Source organism: Mus caroli, chromosome 13, assembly GCF_900094665.2.
Source record: "Mus caroli chromosome 13, CAROLI_EIJ_v1.1, whole genome shotgun sequence".
Lineage (NCBI taxonomy): Eukaryota > Metazoa > Chordata > Mammalia > Rodentia > Muridae > Mus > Mus caroli.
In genome coordinates, this window is record NC_034582.1 from 58,534,661 (window position 1) to 58,553,137 (window position 18,477).

Here is an 18,477-nt window from a genome sequence, read left to right on the forward strand (position 1 = left end):
CGAGACAGGGTTTCTCTGTGTAGCCCTGGCTGTCCTGGCACTCACTTTGTAGACCAGGCTGGCCTCGAACTCAGAAATCCACCTGCCTCTGCCTCCTGAGTGCTGGGATTAAAGGCATGCGCCACCACGCCTGGCTCTACAGGTTTTTCTATATGTCCATTGTGGGTTGTAAGTCTTTCTGCTTGGATGGGAAGATATCCTGGAACTCAGAGGCCCAGGAACCAAACAGCTCTGACAGGGAAAGTATCCCAGTGGAAGGGCATCCTGAGACATGGGAGCCCAGGAACCACACAGCTCTGAGAGGAAGGCTTCTAAGCAGAGGTGCTGTGGCTCCCAGGGAAGGGGATCCCAGCTGAGCTCCTCAGAGCTCAGGAGCCTCAGCCCTGCTCCTTCTCTTCACTTTTCTCCTCTTCGCTGCTGCTTTTTTTTTTTTTTTTTTTCTCTTGGCGTCTTCTGAAAAGAGTCACCAGGCAGGAAATCTCATGAAAGAGATTTATTGGAGGGTCCAGGGTGTGGAGGAACAAGTCCAGACATGGCTTCCCTCTGCTCCCAGGAACAGACAACAGGGAATTGGACAAAGGGCACGGCTTGTGTAGAACCTCTGAGGAGGCAGAGCTTTTCAGAGATTTCCAGATTGAAGATTGGTGGGATTTCAAGTCCTGAATTTGGTAATCTCGGGGATTGGTGGGATTCCCACCCAGGGATTGGTGGCTGGTCTTTCTCACCCCCCTTTTCCGCACATCGGGCACAGGGGTTAGGGTGGGAAGTCCTTCCTGGCTGCAGCCGGCTTTTGCTGAGGTTCCATCTTTGTAGGGTGGGGGTGAGGGTGGAGCTGGAAGTACTGCTAGTGCAGACAGCTCCTGTGGGCCAGCTCTTCCAGTGCTGTTTGACTAAGGCAGTTGGCTGAGGCAGGAAAGTTGTTGACACTGTGGAAAGCTCTTGGGAGGGATGCAGTCTGAGGAGATGTAGTGGTGTCACCATTTTGACAGGAGCCACCATTTTGGACAGCTCCTATGGGACAATTTATTGTGGTGGCCTAGCCTGGGGAGGGAAGGAGGGACGCAGTGTGGTGATGCAGTGCACCTTGCTGTGCTGGCCACTGCTCCTGTGCACTCTGTTGCTAAGACCTGGATGCTCCTCCTGTCCCCCTCCCCTGCTCTGATATCATGTGGTCACTTGGACTTTCACCTGAAAGACTACCTTTTAATTTTTTAAAATGTATTTATTTTTGTGAATTTTCTACATGAGTACTATACTTTAAAAACAAACAAACAAACAAACAAACAAATGAATTTACATGGCTGACCTCAAGCTCTAACTGATTGTCCTGCCTCAGCCTCCTGAGTACTAGGATTACAGACATGTGCCAATGTGCCTGTCTTCAAAGTTTGCTTTCTCTTCATTAAATCTTTGAAGGCAGCCAAGTGTTGTGGCTCACATCTATAAGCAGACCCAGCCATTAGGAGGCTGAATCTGAAGAGTCAGCATGGGTTACATAGTGAGACATTATCTCAAAAACAAAAGTGACTGTATAAGTTTAGAAAAACCAGAAAAAATTATTTATTACTACATTAAAAGAAAACATGTAATATTGACATAGCAAAAGATTCCATGCTTAAAAAAAAAAAAAAGCAAAAAGTAAAAACAAGCCAAAGACCCTCCATAGATAGATCCTATTTGTTGTTTGATGTCCGTAAATAGCAACGGTGTGATACTTTGTGCTTGCCTTCTTTCCCCTTTGTGTCATCCTACCCACCTGACGAGAAGCTGGCCGTGGGATTTACATTTAGCAAATAAAAGAGCAGAACAAGAAAAACCTTAGGTGGGGCTGGCGAGATGGCTCAGTGGTTAAGAGTGTCGACTGCTCTTCCAAAGGTCCAGAGTTCAAATCCCAGCAACCACATGGTGGCTCACAACCATCCATAACGAAATCTGATGCCCTATTCTGGAGTGTCTGAAGACAGCTACAGTGTACTTACATAATAATAAATAAATTATATAAATAATTTATAAATTATATAAATAAATTATATAAATATAATTATTTATAAATTAATAAATAAATAAATTTATAAAAAAGAAAAACCTTAGTTAAGCCTTAACTTCAAATGAACAATTATTTTAGCATATTTATCCTCCCAGTTTAACTGAATGTCCAATATCTGACAGCACTAGTTAAGACACAGTCAGTATTTCAAAATTAGATGAACTAAAAAGGTGGCCACAATAAAAGTATAAATTAAATACGAATGAACATTCATATTTGAACTTTTAGTTCTATGATATTGTGGTTATTCTTGACAGAGTTCTTTTATCTTAGAGAGCTTTACAAAAGCACTTATGGATAACATGTGATATTTGGTATTTCTTAATAGTTCAGAAGGCAGGAAAGGTGGGCAGGGCAAGGCAGGTTACTTGGTCATTTGAACAGGGTGGTTAGTTATTCTACTTTGCTTTTCATTTGAGGTTTTCCATAATAAAAGAAAGTGGCTTTCAGAGTTGTAAGTCATGACATGGGATTCTCACACAAACACCTTAGATGTCCTGTGACTGCATGAACACAGTAGAGGAGAAGGGACCATGAGTTCCAGACTAGGGCTATCTTTGTCCCTCTGCCGTTTTGGTCCTGTTGATCTTGACCTCTTTCGGGAACACTGCAGGTGTGTTGCAGGTCAGTTATGAACCTCTTAGAGTTGAGACTACTCAGTACAGACTGAGGAAGGCCTCATGATGAGGGAGAACATGGGGAAGTGAAGGGGGCAGTTCTGTTATGTTGTGATTGGACCCTATGTACATTGAGTGTTGATGCCTGGTCCCTAGCACAGTTGGGCAGTTATTTACTAGTAGATAGCTTGCTTATTTATTTATTTATTTTTAAATTTATTTACATTTCAAGGGTTATCTCCTTACCCGGTTTCCTCTCCTCCTGGAAACCCTCTATCCCATCTCACCTCCCCCTGCTTCTATGAGGGTGTTCCTTCACCCACCCACCCACTCCCACCTCTCCACCCTTGATTCCCCTACACTGGGGCATCTATCCAGCCTTCATAGGACCAAGGACCTCTCCTCTCATTGATGCCTGACAAGGCCATCCTCTGCTACATATGCAGTTGGAGCCATGTGTACTCCTTGGTTGGTGACTTAATCCCTGGGAGCTCTGGAGGTTCTAGTTGGTTGATATTGTTGTTCTTCCTATGGGGTTGCAAACCCCTTAAGCTCCTTCAGTCCTTTCTCTAACTCCTCCATTGGGGACCCGCACTCAGTGCAATGATTGGCTGTGAGCATCTGACTCTGTATTTGTAAGGTTCTGGCAGGGCCTCTCAGGAGACAGCTATATCAGGGTCCTTTCAGCAAGCATTTCTTAGCATCCACAATAGTGTTGGAGTTTGGTGACTCTATCTGGGACTCTACCTGTCCCCAGGTAGGACAGTCTCTGGATGCCTTTCCTTCAGTCTCTGCTCTACATTTTGTCTCTATATTTGCTCCCATGAGTATTTTGTTCCTCCTTCTAAGAAGCAACCACACTTTGGTCTTTCTTCTTCTTGAGCTTCATGTGGTCTGTGAATTATATCTTGGATATTCAGGGTAGATCACTTTAATAGTTTGCTTTCTTCTTATTTCAGGATTTTCTTCAAATGCTGTTGGAGAACATTCCAGAAAACAAAAGGTAAGTACCAGTATAGGAATTAGGAGCCCCAGTTCACTTTTAATTTTGAAATAGCCCTACCTTTGTTTGACCCATTGTTACAACCTTGACTGTTGAGATTTCCTCTCTGCACCAAGGAACTTAGGGCAGCTCTTAGTGTCACAGATAGACCAGAAAATAGGTTGAGACTTCAGCAGCATGTCCAGCCCAGGCCCCTTCTGTGTGAAATAGGAAGCCAGCCAAGGGCACTCTGAGGCTTCAGCTGCCACAGCTAAGAATGGAGGAGAGGGCTGGGCAGGACTCAGTGATAGAGTGCTTGCTTGTCATGAGAGGATGCAGGGAAATTACTCTAGACCACTTCTTTAAAAATAGACAAACAAACAAACAAACAGAAGAGCAGGTTGGGGTGGCTCTAGTCAGTATAGATTTATATAAGGGCATACCGTTTCACTGAGGCAGAGACTGATATGCAGTAAGAATCTGAGGTGGAGGCCACTTTGTGGTCTCCTGTCTGAGACCACCGTTCATTGCTATAATAAAATGCCTGACAAAAAGCAACTTGGGAGAATGGATATATTTTAGCTCACAGTTCCAGGGTATAGTCTATCACTGTGGCAAAGTCAAGAGAGCAGAGGCTTCAGCAGCTGGTGAGATCACAGTCACAGGCAGAGAGAACGCTAAACATGATGCTTAGCTTTCTCTATACAACCTAGGGTCCAAAACCAGATAATACGGCCATATGTTTTCAGCCAAAGTTGTCCCCATCAATCAAAACAGTCAAGATACTCTCCTATAGTCACACCCACAAGCCAACCTGATTTAGATACTCACTCTTTGAGACTGTCTTCCTAAGTGATTCTAGACTGTGCTGAGTTGGTAATTAAAACTAACCATCATACCTTTTAGTTTCAGAGTTTGGAGTAAGTCATTTAAACCCACGTGGATAGTATTTTATCAGGTGTTAAAAAGCAAAGCTGATATCTATGTTTAAACAAGTTGCTCAACTGATGGTTTGTATGTGCATTAAAACATAAGCACTTCTTATGCATAGCACTGCACACAGATCTATGTGCATCATCATCAGCCCTGACTTTAATGTTCTCATAATCACCACCAGGGAGATTATTAGAAAGCAACAGAGTATGATGTCACTCAACCTTGAAACAACACTCTTACTTAGGGTCTCATGGATGGCAGGGTAGCCTCAAACTCACTACATAACTGAGGCTAACCTTGAACTTCTGAACTTCCTGCCTCTGTCTCTGCCGTCTGCCGTCTGCCGTCTGCCGTCTGCCCTCTGCCCTCTGCCCTCTGCCCTCTGCCTCTGCCTCCTGAGAACTGGGATTACAGGTTGTGTGTCACCACTACTAACTTATGTGATGCCAGGGATCAAACCCTTATACATGCTAGGCAAGAACTCACCCAACTGAACAGCAGCATGGGTGAACAACATTCTTTTTAGTATGTGATCTTTCTTTCATATTTGACCAAAAAGACAACTGAAGAAACATGACATAAGTCACCAGTATGTACCTTGGGGCCACGTAGGTAGTGTGGCTCCAGAGTTGTGAAAGCTGAGGTTGCAGAAGTTAAGTAGCTTTTCCTTTAGTGTATGAGCCCACAGGGACTGGCTCCATCCCATGACTATCTCATCTTCATGTTCCCTGCAAGCTTCATGAAAAGGAAGAACACACTGGTTGTTGGATGTGGTCATTTGCAGACCTGGGACCTGGCCTCACACAGCCTCTAGAGGAAACCCAGAGGCCCTGTTACCCATGTAGATTCCTCCACCTTGCTTCTTCTAAGGCTCTATCTTAACCCCTAAATATAAATACCCAAAGCATCATTTCTAATAGAAAACTGGCATTCAGACATCAAAGGGGACTCGTTGAACAATTTAAGTGTTTCTTTGTTGAAGGACTGACATTGCTTTTCTTTCTTTGACCTTCGGGCTTAGCTGTGCTTTTAATGCATGTGAACATTTTCAAGTGTGGACATGAATTCTTTGACATGGATATTGTTTTAGATTCATGCAAGGCCAGTCACTTGTATGTTGATGGGCCTGTCTGATAGGCAGTTTAATTAGATGTCTCAAGGGTAACTTATTATGCAACCAGGCTAGATCTAGAGAAGGGGGTACTGCGAGGACATGGAGGCTTTTTCTATACAGTGGATCTACCCTGGGTGACTTTGTTGAAACCTCCCTATGGCTCACCTTCCTCCAGCAGGTAGAAGCCTGGCTATTAGTCCTGGTTCTATTGTGGTCTTTCTTTCCAGTACAGGGGCTCACACTTGTCAGACAAGCACTCTGCCACTGGACTAAACCCTGATTATTCTTTGTGTATGAGTGTGCATACAGCAAGGTGTTTATGTAGTCAGAGAGCAGCTTTGTGGAGTGAAGTCTCTCCTCTACCTTTAGTGTACGTTCTAGAGAGTGAGCTCATACCATCTATCAGGTTTGCATAACAAGCACGTTTATCCGTTAAGCCATCTTACAGAACAAACATTAATAAAGCAGGAACATGCAAACATGAAGCCAATCCATGCTTCATTCAGAGTCAATGGATTTCTTGATTCCTGCCATTCTGTGCTCATTCACAAGCATAAACTGTAACTTCAATAACTGGGTAAGACAACAGGCTTTCAGGAGGCTGTGCTAAGGAACTGTGTTGTGTGGATGGCTTTAAATGTTTCCTGGTTTTTATTTGTTTTGTTTTTGGTTTGCTTTGGTTTGGTTTTTTTTGAGACAGGATTTCTCTGTGTAGCTCTGGCTGTCCTGGAACTCACTTTGTAGACCAGGTTGGCCTGGAACTCAGAAATCTGCCTGCCTCTGCCTCCCAAGTGTATTTTTGTTGTTTTTTTTTTTATAGACATATCATGGTGGTATCTTAGAGTTATCACTGATATAATGAAGCACCATGACCAAAGCAATTTGGGAAAGGGTTTATTTGGCTTATACCTCCACATCTCTGTTCATCACTGAAGGAAGTCAGGACAGGAACCTGGAGTTAGGAGCTGATGCAGAGGCCATGGAAGGGTGCTGCTTATTGGCTTGCTCCTCATAACTTGTTCAGCCCACTTTCTAATAGAACCCAGAACCCCAAGCCCAGGGGTGACACCATCTTCAATACACTGGGTCCTCTCTCATCAATCACTAACAAAGAAAATGCCTTACAGGCTTGCCTGCAGTCCGATCTTATGGAAGCAGTTTCTCATCAATTGAAGTTCCCTCTTCTCACATGACTCCAGCTTGTGTCAAGTTGACATAAAACCAGCCAGCACAGGTGGTGATTCTTCTGCAAAACTGATATCAGATGTGGCTATTTATTATTCAGAAGTAGACCTAAAATGTATACGTATTTCCCCCCTTTCTTCCTCAGTATTGGATGTGAAGCTCAAGGCTTCACACGTGCTAGGCATGTGCCTGGCTACCATGCTATAGTGGCAATAATTTCCTTTTCTTTTATACCTGCCCCCTAGGACAATAGCTCAGGTTCTCTGGTAGAGTTCAGAGGCCTTTATTTAGGACCTTAGGCATAGGAAATAGGGAAGAAGGGAGGGGGAAAGAGGAAGAGGAGGGTGAAAAGGAAGAAATTTATAGATGTGGCATATGGCCTCTTCTGTTGGTTATAAATTTGCATTCCGAGTGCTGACTGCATTCCTTCAGGACAAAGTTCTTAGGGCAGAAACACAGCAGTTTTCACAGAAGCACAGTACACTTTAGTTCGAGAGGTCTGTGTCTTTTAATCTCCATGATGCGGTATGGAGTTCATTTGGATGCCCTGAGCCCTCTGGCTCCACAGGCCTGGATTTTATTGTTGTAGATATTTACTGAGGCAACACACTGGGCCCACAAAGAAACTTTTGTTGTAGTTGTGGAGATTAGTGCAGCATCCATGGCCTGTGTGGCTGCCAACCACCCACTGCATCCCTTTGACAAGGCGGGACGCCTTTCCCAGTGGGACCATGCTTTGCTTAGCAGACTTAAGTCTCATTAAGAATTCTCCTTAAATATTAAAGTGGTCTCTTGCCAAAAAAAAAAAAAAAAAAAAAAAAAAAAAAAAAAAAACCAAACCAAAACAACAACAACAAAAAAAACCTACTTCACCAAGTATATTCGAGTACATTTTTAAACTTAAACATCTTCTTGCCTGCTAACTAATCTCAAAATCTAGTTTGCCTGTTCAAGCAGATGGCTTGCTCTATTACCTATGCAGCATATTGTACTAATTTTATGTGGGCCTCCAAAGACTGCACATCTACCCCCTGGAGCCTCTAATCTTTGGCCCCGGTTGCAAACTGATCCTCTGGTACATCTGTTAGGCACTTGAGCCATGCTGAGCAGGCAAGGCTTCGCCTGTCACACTGAGTGGTTAGTGTCAAGCTTCCTCTGCACCTTTGTCTTGCCCCAACTTACTAACATCCTCTGTGGAGCATCTCCTGTAACAGGCTGTAGTCTGGACTATGGGAGAAGGGAGAGAATAAATCCAATGATAGCCTTCAAAGAGATCCTAACCAACTATCAAAATCTCAGGTCACTATAATCATCCATACAGGACATTAGAATCAGCACATGCAGAGTACTGTAAGGTCGGGGTCCTGGGGCAGGGGGTTTACAGATAGCAGACTCATCAGCCCTGAATTTGAAATGAGACCTAAAGGCAGAGCCTAGGTCTTAGGATGTTGGGGAGTGAAGAGGAATGGGAGGCTAGAAGCTCTACTAGATAACACTAGTACATTTGAGTCAAAAGATCTTGAGAACTGGAATTATTTCAGTGATGGTTACAGTGCCAGTGGGCTTTAAAGCAAAGAACAGAGTCATGGGTTGTTTGAGAGGTACCACAGTTAAAAATGGGTGAGTTGTCAAGTTGAATGAAGAAATCAGATGTGAGCCTGGCTTTTCTTTCTTGACCCATGAGCTACATTCTGAAGTGCAGTGGGTAGCTACTTGTCCCTGGAATCAGTATTGAGGGGAAAGAGATAGTGCTCAGGAGGCCATCTAGAAGGACCCATGTACCATCCTCCCCCTGCCAAAAACCTATGCTCCCCCGGAGAATAGCTGGTCCAACAACCTTGGTCCCCAGGTTCTGGTGTCAGCCACAGCTACTGATTAATCTTGCCCATCAATTACAGTATTTGTGTGTGCATGTTCATCTGTTTGTTTGCCCCCTTCCCCCTTTTCCTCCCCCACAGAGCAGGGAGCACTCATTTGCCCTGCCTCATAAGCAGTCTTCATTATCTACCTGAGCACAAATGCTTTGTTTTGATCAAGAAAATGAGCAACACCATGGAGAGCTCTGAGACATAAAAAGGATAATTTATCAGCAATTTAAAAACCTGTATAGAATTTAAGTTGTGCTCTCAGACAAGGACATTTCCATTCCAAACTCTGATCCTTTTCTCTGTCCAGAACATAAACATTCAAAGTTGTTGAGGCCTGGCATTTGTTTCATGTGAAACTGGTGGGAGTGTGTGCTGGGTTGTAGAGGGAAAATGTGAGGGTTAAAATCCCAGGAGGCTGAAGGCAGGAGCCAAGAATGATAGCAGCATGGTACCCAGTCACCAGCAAGCTGATGGGCCCATAATAGACACAGGTGATAGTTGCTGCTTCATTCAACACAGCAGCTCAGAAGTCAACAGCAAGACGTCCAGGTGTGTGCAACCTGTCTTCCTGCAAGCCTGTGCTTATTTCTGCTCACGTCCACGTCATGGAGAGATCACTTACGTGTTCCCTTTCTAGGCTCTGAACACAGCTTACTTTTCTAAGCAGTGTTGTATCAGGGAGAGAAGCACGTTCTGGTTCCTTCTCTATTAACTAATTATGCCCACATTTATAGTCCAGAGGGTCTCAAGATAGCCCATGGAAACTCCACGCTGCCATGTGAAGTGTGGTAAACACACACACACACACACACACACACACATACACACACATGCAGGCAGCCAGTGGGTAGCACTGCCTGCTGCTCCCAGTACCAGGTCTCAGCCGTAGGGTGGGAAAAGTGAATGCCCTAGTACAGATCTGAAGGTCATGCACCTTGGGTCTGTATCCAGTTAGCTATCTGCTGCATAAAATCAGTTTCTGTAGTGATGAGATATGCAGATGGGTCATTTTCTGTGTGTCCTGGGTCCTGGCTACATGGAAATGCCTCTGCTTGTCTGCTGGGATCATTTGAGTGACCTCAGAGGGAAAACACGCACCACCAGCTTAGACACTGTGGTGACTGTGACAGGCAGCTGTTCACTTAATCACTGCTGTGCCATTTCTATAGTAATGATCAAAGCAGCAAAACTATCATAGATGCTCACTTTGCTCTGAAGCCACATGGTCCACTTTTTCCCAGGGCGGGGGTGGAACAAGAAGTATCATTCTGTGGTGGCTCCCTTGCTTTTTAGGGGGCGAGTATTAATGCATGACTCTTCTTCTGATCGCCTAACATTTTACTCCACGGTTCCCAGACAGGCTTAGTGCACTAACAGCAGAGCTTAGAAGTCCCTCCAGCAATTCTGACTTTGGCCAGAATCCACCTAGGTTGTAGACTGAACACTTGCTCAGGTGGTCATCATCCACTTCACATAGCTTCCATAAGGACCAAATGATTGTGCTTATAAGATGCTTTCAATCTTTCCAGAGAAAAGTGGCCTGAAAATTCAAACTGTCTTCAGTTAAGGCAGGAGAGTTTTTGCTCCTGACTAGCCTAGAGAGCTCTCCTGTTCTCACATCTCTGCCCCTAAAGGCTCTCTTCTTCTCTTAAAATGTAATTGGAGAGCTGACAAGCAGGGCAGCCACAGCAGGAAGCAGGCCACCTTTAGGGGTGAGAAGTGTTAGCAAGAAGGGACAGCTATGTTGGGCACACATGCACAGATGCACAGGCTCTGTGTCTGTGGTGTGTTTATACCACAGCAGAAAGGGATTCGTGATGAAGCCCAGGTTCCACACAGGAAGGAAAGCAGAGCTTTATAAATTTCAATCCCAGCTCTTCAGGTACTGTCTGCGCAGCCTTAGGTAAGTTTCCTAAGCCCTGAGGACTTTGTTCAATTCCATGCAGTGCACAACAACACTGGATTTGTGCTGTTCCTCTAAGGCTTAGGTGGATGTTTTCTGTACTGCTCTTATATAGTAAGTACATAGATGGCAGCTACCACTTCTGTGCCTCCACTTGGCAGTGCTTAGAGAGAACTTTATTTTTTTCCTGTTTTAGTGCCACCAGAGAGTCTGTGTGAAGAAACTGAATATGGCAGCAGTATCTGCTTCACTACTAGCCAGTGAACAAGCTATCAGCATTGGCCAAAGATAGGCACAGTAGTGGTCACGTGCCTTCTGGGGAATACTGTCTGGTAGAGATTAATAGAAGCCAGAGTCTACTGCCAGTCTTTCAGCCTTCCATACCCTTCCCCAGCATTCTATGTCCTTGGCATGGGTGGCACATACTCAGGGAACTGAGGTAGAAGGACCTTGAGTTTGAAATCATCCTGTGCTACATAGACTATATCTCTAAAATAAGTGCATATGCACACACATGCACACATACCAGCAAATCAGCAGCTTGCCATGTGGCCTCCCTGCCTCTAGCTTCTTCCTTGTTTTGTAGTCTGTTCTCACACCATGCTAGGTGCTACTGGCTGGGCCAAGCCTTATCTACACCTTGTCTCTGTGGGACAGGCATGTAGGCGTGTCTTCTTACTCTGTGTCTCCTCCATCTCCACTGTTCCTGCTCGACTACATGTTCAAGTGGCACCCCTTCCCTAGCCTCTCTGAGTGTTGGTATCCTCTACCCATTTATCTTCCCTGAGTGAGAAGATGGTCTTCCATATCACAGATGCACATTCTACAAGCTGTAGCATCTTATGAAGCACCCATCATCTATTCTTCAGACACAGTGACTCTCTGGGATGTTTTCACCTCAGCTCCCCTCTACTCTGGGCATGGTATCCCCACCAGATGCTTGTCTCATACAGATGTTTGCGTGACCCTTGGGCTCCTTGCCTGAGGACTTGGGACAATGCTCAACACCTACTTTCTCAGTCTTTGCTCCCAGCCTCTCTTTATGACATGAAAAGAAGAGTCTTGCAATGGAAATTCCACAAAGGAAATGATGTTGTATCCTGAATTTACTCCTCTGTGGTGATGCCCAACAGCTGTTCACCATCTTTTGTAGAATCACTCAGAAATGGCAATTAAGTCACCACTCAGATGTTGCCTTTTCAGGACATGTAATCCCAGTTCCTATGAACTCTCAGATGCATCCTCTGTGTCTGACTCTGACCATCCATGCTACTAAGCATTCTAAGTGCTGTCTCTCCCCATATACTGTTTTCTCCCCAGACCTGTTTTCCTAGATGCCAGGTGCATGGCAGCCTTAGAAGTGCCTCTGACTTTGGCTTTTCTATGGGTCACTAAGATAATGCCAGAGTGTAGCTCACAGGAGTCTGGATAGAAATTAAGCCAGTAAACAACACTTCCTACCTACATCCCAGAAAATAATGGTTTGTTGTTGTTTTCCCTTGAGATGTGTGAGGCTAGCATATAAGACTGATTTCTGTTCACTTGAGACAACTCAGTTGAAGGCCTATTCTTGTTTGGAACAAAGGCACTCTGTCCAGCACCTTACCTACCATTGATGATGCCACTGGGACACAGTTTACTTGGTGGAGGGGTCTGTTTCCTGTGCTCATCCTGAGAAGCCCTGGGTTTTGAGCACTGGAGCCAGTTCTGTGTATACTAGTTTCTAGGCCTGTCTTCTGGGACCTTCTCTCCTGTTTTTCCCCAAGGGGCCAGCCAGACCTACCCTCATAGTCCTGTCTGGTCAGTCAAGTCCACTGAGGGTGTATTGGGACCTTTGCCCAAGCTCAAGGGAAGACAGTGATCCTCCTGATGGTGCTCTGAGGAGCAATCTGTCTCTGAGTATAAGATGTACAGAGAGCTTGGCTGTTTGCACTGGATTGATGGTGTTACATGGTAGCAGGTGATGAAAAGGCCAGCAGTGGAGGTCCTCAGCTTTCTTGTGAGGCGTTCCTGGAAATGCCACTGATTACAGGGACCAGAAAGGCCTGACCGGCTGTCTTCTTAGGCCCGCTCCCCATCATCTGCCTATCCTATTGTGAGGCACTGGCTGTAGAAGCTCAGACCCTCATCATATATGCCCTGTGTTTCAGCCCACTGAAGGCTGATTCCTGACCAGATGCCCACAGTAGGCTACACTCAGCCTTGTCGCACCTCAGCATCCTTCATATTTCTACAACTTCTGTCATCAATAGAGAAATTGTAGAGGGGATTTACTTGGGGACTTAAATTTATTTGTGTGCAGGTGTGTGTTCATGTACCTGCTCATGGATGCCAGATGACTACTCCGGAGAGTCAGCTCTCAATTTCACCCTGCTAGGGCAGGGGCTCTTTTGTTTCCTGCTATCTGGCCCACACATTTTGAGACAGTTGTTTTGTTTCTACTTCCCTTCTCCTGATAGGAGTGCTGGGATTGCCATGATGTGCCATTTGTGTAGGTCCTAGGATGGAACTCTAGCCACCAGGCTTAAACAGCCAAGGCTTTTAATAGAACCATCTCCCTGCCCCAAGAAATGTGTTTTTATTCATTCAGATAAAAATATCTCCACAAAAACCCACTTTCCTACCAGGAACCGAGGTGAGTGCTGAGTGCTGGGGTTAGCTGGTAGAGAGTGTCCATCCTTCAAGAAGACAGTAAACGTGATGCCACCAAACCATTCCATCCCAAGTGTGCTAGATCGAGGGGGCAGAGAGTGATGAGTATACCCAAGGAAGCAGGCTGCCTTCTTCCTGCCTAAGGTTTTGGCTAAGTGAGCAGATATTGGGCATGAGCAGGAATTGCCTGGTACCGAAGGAAGACTGCCAGCTGTTACTATACCAGATATTTAATGATTTTATAGACCAGTAAGTCAGCAGGGCAAGAAAGCACTTACATTTCAACCAATGTAATAAATATTCATAATACTGCACAGAGAGGGGCTTTGATGTGAGTCTGCCTGGAAAACAAACAGGTGGGCCAATCACACTGTGCCCTGTTCTTGCGGCCCATTGTTACTGCCCATTTCATAGACTTGTTGCCACACTAGCAGCCTGCCGGTGCTTCATCAGTTTCAGTGTGCAGACACTACTGTTCACTGGAGAGATCACCCTAACGTGATGGGTTCCTTCCCACACCCCAACCAGTGGGGCAGTGCTCATCCTCAAGAGAGTACCTCCTCTGCCTGAATACTTAGCCATGTCCTGGCTCTTTGTGTTCTGAAGCCTTTTTTTTTTTTTTTTTTTTTTTTTAACTCTTTGGTTCTTGTTTTGTTTTTGAAGGCTCGGCCTGTCTGTTGAGAACATCATCCGCGATTGGCTTGAGTGTTCCGGAATACCTAAGGTACCTGCCAACTGTTTCAGGAATAGAGTAAAGCTTACTAGCCTCTCAACCATGGCAGTAATGTGTCTATAAAAGTAACTGTCAGGAAAATGCTGGCTTGAGTCCCTGTGGGATGTAGGTGAATGTGATAGTGGCCATGTGTTGTGTAGTAAGTGAGGCCATGCAAAGCATTTTGGGTAGAGTCTCCAAGCAACAGTTTAATACCTTCAGTAGGTGAAGCAGATTGCTTGGGTATAGCCAAACAGGTGATCTGGTTTGCCACAGCTTTACCTGACCGTTGTACTTGTTTCCATTCCAACCCTATCTTTTAGCTTCCTCCCTGTTGTTTTATGCATCAGGCTGGCATCTCCACCTAGTCATTGCTTTGTCTTGGGACCCTGGATTCAACTTTTTCTCTCTTTTAATTCATGGGTATCTGTGAAAGAGAAATCCCCATGGGAAGGTCCATGTTTCTAGGATCTATTGGGTAATCCAGGTTCCTCCCTAGTCCAGATGCTGGCCTAAGGACCAGGCTAACTGTGTAGTAGCCCTTGGTGGCTGTGGACAGACCCTAGCAAAGTTTGGTCCTGTTTTCAGGTCAGCACCCCCTGTACTCTGCTTATTCTTTCTGGTTTTGTGGCTAGTTATGTGAACTTCTGCTTTGGAGTGTCTGGGTACAAGCCGTGAAATGAAGTGGAGGGTGTTGAGTCTTCCAACATGGGGAAATGTCACTACCAGCTACCATCAGCTCGCTGGGAGATACTTGGCCTTCAGTTCAGAACTGTGTGCTAGCCACTCGAAGTTACTGGTTGGCTCAGTCCCTCTGGGAACCATCAAAGAAATATAAACTAAACAAAGCAGGTGAGAGGATGCTGCCTGGAGCCCTAACAGCTGTACTTTCGCATCAGCTATGTTATGAGAGCCTGTGGCTTCTAAGAAGGTGACTTCAGAATGTGATAAGTTGTAGAACCAACCTCACCATGCAGTATTTTGGGTGAGGCTTCTCTGGTAGTTTCACTGGAGTTTGTCTTATAGGCCTAAGGAGGCTGCTGGAGGCTCCTAGGCCTTCTTGGTGTGGCTGCTCTAGAACAGGACCCTTATTTGTACCAGCTAGCCAGGAGGGAAGAAAGAGGAATTCCTAAAGTCTGAGCAGTGCCTGCTAGGAAGTAGGCCGCCCACAAGGCATATGAGGTAGGACTGACCGACCCTCTTCTTGGTGGCAACAAGGGATGTTGCCTCATACAAACTGGGAGAAAGAAAAAGAAAGGGTAAGATTTGCCTCTGAGATGAACCTTTCTTCCCAAGATCTAGTTGCATTCGTGACAGCTTTAGCAGAGACAAGGCTTTCCACCATGAACTGATGAAACCTACTGTCAAAACAGCCAGGTGCGATGAGGCTCAGCAGCTATAACTTATCTTTAAGGCCCAGCTGACGTTTCCCTTGGTGCTTAGTTGTTGAGTAAAAACAGCAGCAGACAGAAGCAAGCCTGATTTAGTGCATAAGTTAGGCTGGTAAGCAATCACAGGGTGTCTTTTCATCCCCACCACCGCACCCCAGTTCTCTGGTTATTTATGTGGCCACTGGTGATCTACCTACCTGCTTTCCGCCCCTTTCACACTCCTTGTAAGTTTCTTTTTGTTTCCACTTCAGTGAAATGCTTGGCAGGGCCTGAGAGCCTGTGGTGGCAGGAGCTCGCAGTGAATGGGACACCTTGTTCTTCATCCCGCCATTATAATATAAAGTTACTAGCATGCCTGCCCTGAAGTGACAGCACAGCACCAACAGGCTCTCTGCTCTTTGTTCTCCTCAGAATTTCTGTCCTCCAGCAACCGAATTCTCTGATGACAGAGACCAGTGTTCTTTTATGAAGTTTCCATCCCACAGGCTACAGAGGCTTTTTGTCTTCTCGGAAAGGCCTGCCTCAATTTTCCTCCACAGCTCTGCTGAATATAAATCATAAAGAGAAAATAAGTGGGCATAGCTTCAGGAGCAGCAGAAGTGGGCATGAGACCCACAGACACGAAAGCTTTGGATCCAGCCTCAAGGAACACCTCATCCTGTAGCCTTTGGCCTCGCAGAGACTGAGATTATCTGTGTTCTCAGACTTGTTGCCTTTTGTCAATTTTTATGAAAAGATTATATACTTATTTGAGGATATGAAAAGCTTTTAGTAGGAAAATTAGAATGACACCGGGTGACTTTTTTTCCCCACACTGTGGTATTTGAGGCAGGGTCCCACATAGTCCAGACTGGCTTTGGATTTCTCGTAGCTGAAGTTGCCCACCCACATTTCAGTACTCCCCGAATGCTGGGGCTCCAGGTGTGTACCTCTGTGGCTGGTAACCAAAGAGAAGGGTTTAGTGCACCTCTTTTCAGCCACCATTCAGAATCTATATCTACATTTTTTTGTCCTTTCTACACCATTTTTGTTTTGATTTTGAGGTGCAGGAGACAGAACTCAGGGCTCTGTGCATGATGGATATGTTTCCCGCCAATTATAAAATAAAAACAGTAAGCCCCAGAAGCAAGGCCACCCAGAAGCCTAAACTGTGGACCCACTGCTGTGTCAGTCTCAGAGGTAACCCAGGCCTACTGACAGCAGGCTGTGAGCCTCATGCTTGCTTTCTGGTCTACGTAGTCGATATCTATACTTTTCAAGATAAATCACGACCTTGGTCTGAGCTTTTAGACAGTGTTTCTTCACTACTTTCCTTTGTCCTTTGATAAAAGCTAAAGAGCAAATGTTGGCAACTGCTGCTTCTTGATGTTGTCGGCTCTCCAGTCCTGGGCTGGACTAGTGTACAGCTGTCTCCTAGTCTACTGGGCATTAGTTCCAGAACCCCTCAGAGGACAGCCAGCCCTTCTGTACAGTGGCTTAGTGTGTCCATGCAGCCATCACAATCCCCATGTGTGTGAAAGCCATCGTCTGCCATCACACCGTTCCCCAGAGACTTAATTGGCATTCTTGATCAGTCTGATGTGGCTGTTTCTCTTCATGTGTGCCCTAAGGCCCACTTCACCCTTAGTCACGTTTCAACCTCCATTACATGGTCTCAGTACAGATGCACTAGAGATGGCATTTCTTCATTCAGGTCTTCAGTCCTCCTTGGTTTAATTGCTACAGAGCCTTGGAAGATCCTCTGGAACTTGTCAAGTCCTGAGGTCCTCCCCATAAACAACTCCACAGTCCTGATCCCATTCCCCAGAACCTGCACCACTTCCTTGTTGTATTTTGCCTGGGCTGTGTAGTAGCTAATTGGTCATGGAGCAGCCAAGCTCTTTTCTTTTTGTGTGTCTGTTTATCATCCACATCAGTGTCAAGTGAGTTCTCCCCAAACACAGCTCAAATCCTTCCTCACCAGGGCTCTCTTTATTGGCAGTGTTCTGAGAATGCTCTCTGGCCTGCTGGTGATACTTTCAGTCCTGCCCAAGGCTGTCATCTTCAGAGACTTTTTGTCCCACTTTCCAAGCATAGCAGACTCCAAAAACAACAGTCACCTTTGCACATGCTCTTTCCTATCTCTCTAACATTCTCTCTCTTCTGTTTTGTATTCATTACAACTTGACCTTACATGTTTCTCATGCTGTCCTTCTCGTCCCTGCCAGGAAGAAGCTTTACATCTGAAGCATCCCCATAGTTCTTGCCACTATACGCATGGTTCTGGTTTTTCTGCTTAGCCTTTTTTGGTGCTCAGAAGCCCTTTGTCTGATAGAGAAGTGACAGAAACACATGGCATTGAGTACTAGAACTATATCTAGCACACATGGACACCTGGACTAATTAATTAGTCAATTAATATATATGTGTGTAGTATGTATGTATGTATGTATGTATGTGTGTGTGTGTGTGTGTATTTGGTGAGACAGGGTCCCATTATGTAGTCCTGGGACTCATAGACCTTGATAGTTCTGCCTCCTGAGTGGGATTGCAGGCCTGTGTGAACAGCTGGCCTCAGTGGCTGAATCTTAAGTCTAATCTTAATTAAATTTGTCTAAATTTAAAAGTTAATAAATCTATATTGCTTGATACATCTCAGGTATAATAATAAACCCACTTTTCAACTGTAGATTTTATGTAATAAAAATAAAACCCAAGCGTTTATGATTAAAACTCAGCATTTGGGTTGAGATGGAATGTGTACCAGATTATGAAGCCTCATACTAATAAGAAAGGAGGAGGAGAAGAAAGAAAGAAAAAAGAAAAAAAAAGTGAAGCATTTCTCTAATATAAATTTTTTTGGCCACATTTGAAATGGTAGTGTTGGAGTGCACAGTACAGTTGGTGCCCATTCCTTTGGTTGCTACATGAGGTCAGCCAGCTACAGGTAAAAATATTTTTAAAGAAACTGCCTCTGAACACCTACAGACCCCCTGGAGCAGCAGTGTGCCCTCTGATTTTGCCCTCTGGTTTTGAACAAACTGGGCAGGAAGACCGCATGCTGTACCTGCACCACTTTATGTAAGGGGCT

The 18,477-nt window shown here is 45.1% G+C and overlaps 1 protein-coding gene across 12 annotated transcripts in view; it reads left to right on the forward strand.

The window, feature by feature from the left end:
- The window catches only part of Aopep (aminopeptidase O (putative)), a 317,543-nt gene that overhangs the window by 216,914 nt on the left and 82,152 nt on the right, over window positions 1-18,477 (forward strand). For 11 of the 12 annotated variants that reach the window (XR_003834638.1, XR_003834639.1, XM_029468263.1 and 8 more), the window contains 2 exons: window positions 3,624-3,667; window positions 13,968-14,028. Coding sequence is in view for 9 of the 12 variants with exons in the window: in XM_029468263.1 (XP_029324123.1) it covers window positions 3,624-3,667; window positions 13,968-14,028 (105 nt within the window). In the remaining 3 variants the exon portion in view is untranslated. The remainder of the gene's footprint in view (window positions 1-3,623; window positions 3,668-13,967; window positions 14,029-18,477) is intronic. The other variant, XR_003834640.1, reaches the window with a different exon arrangement.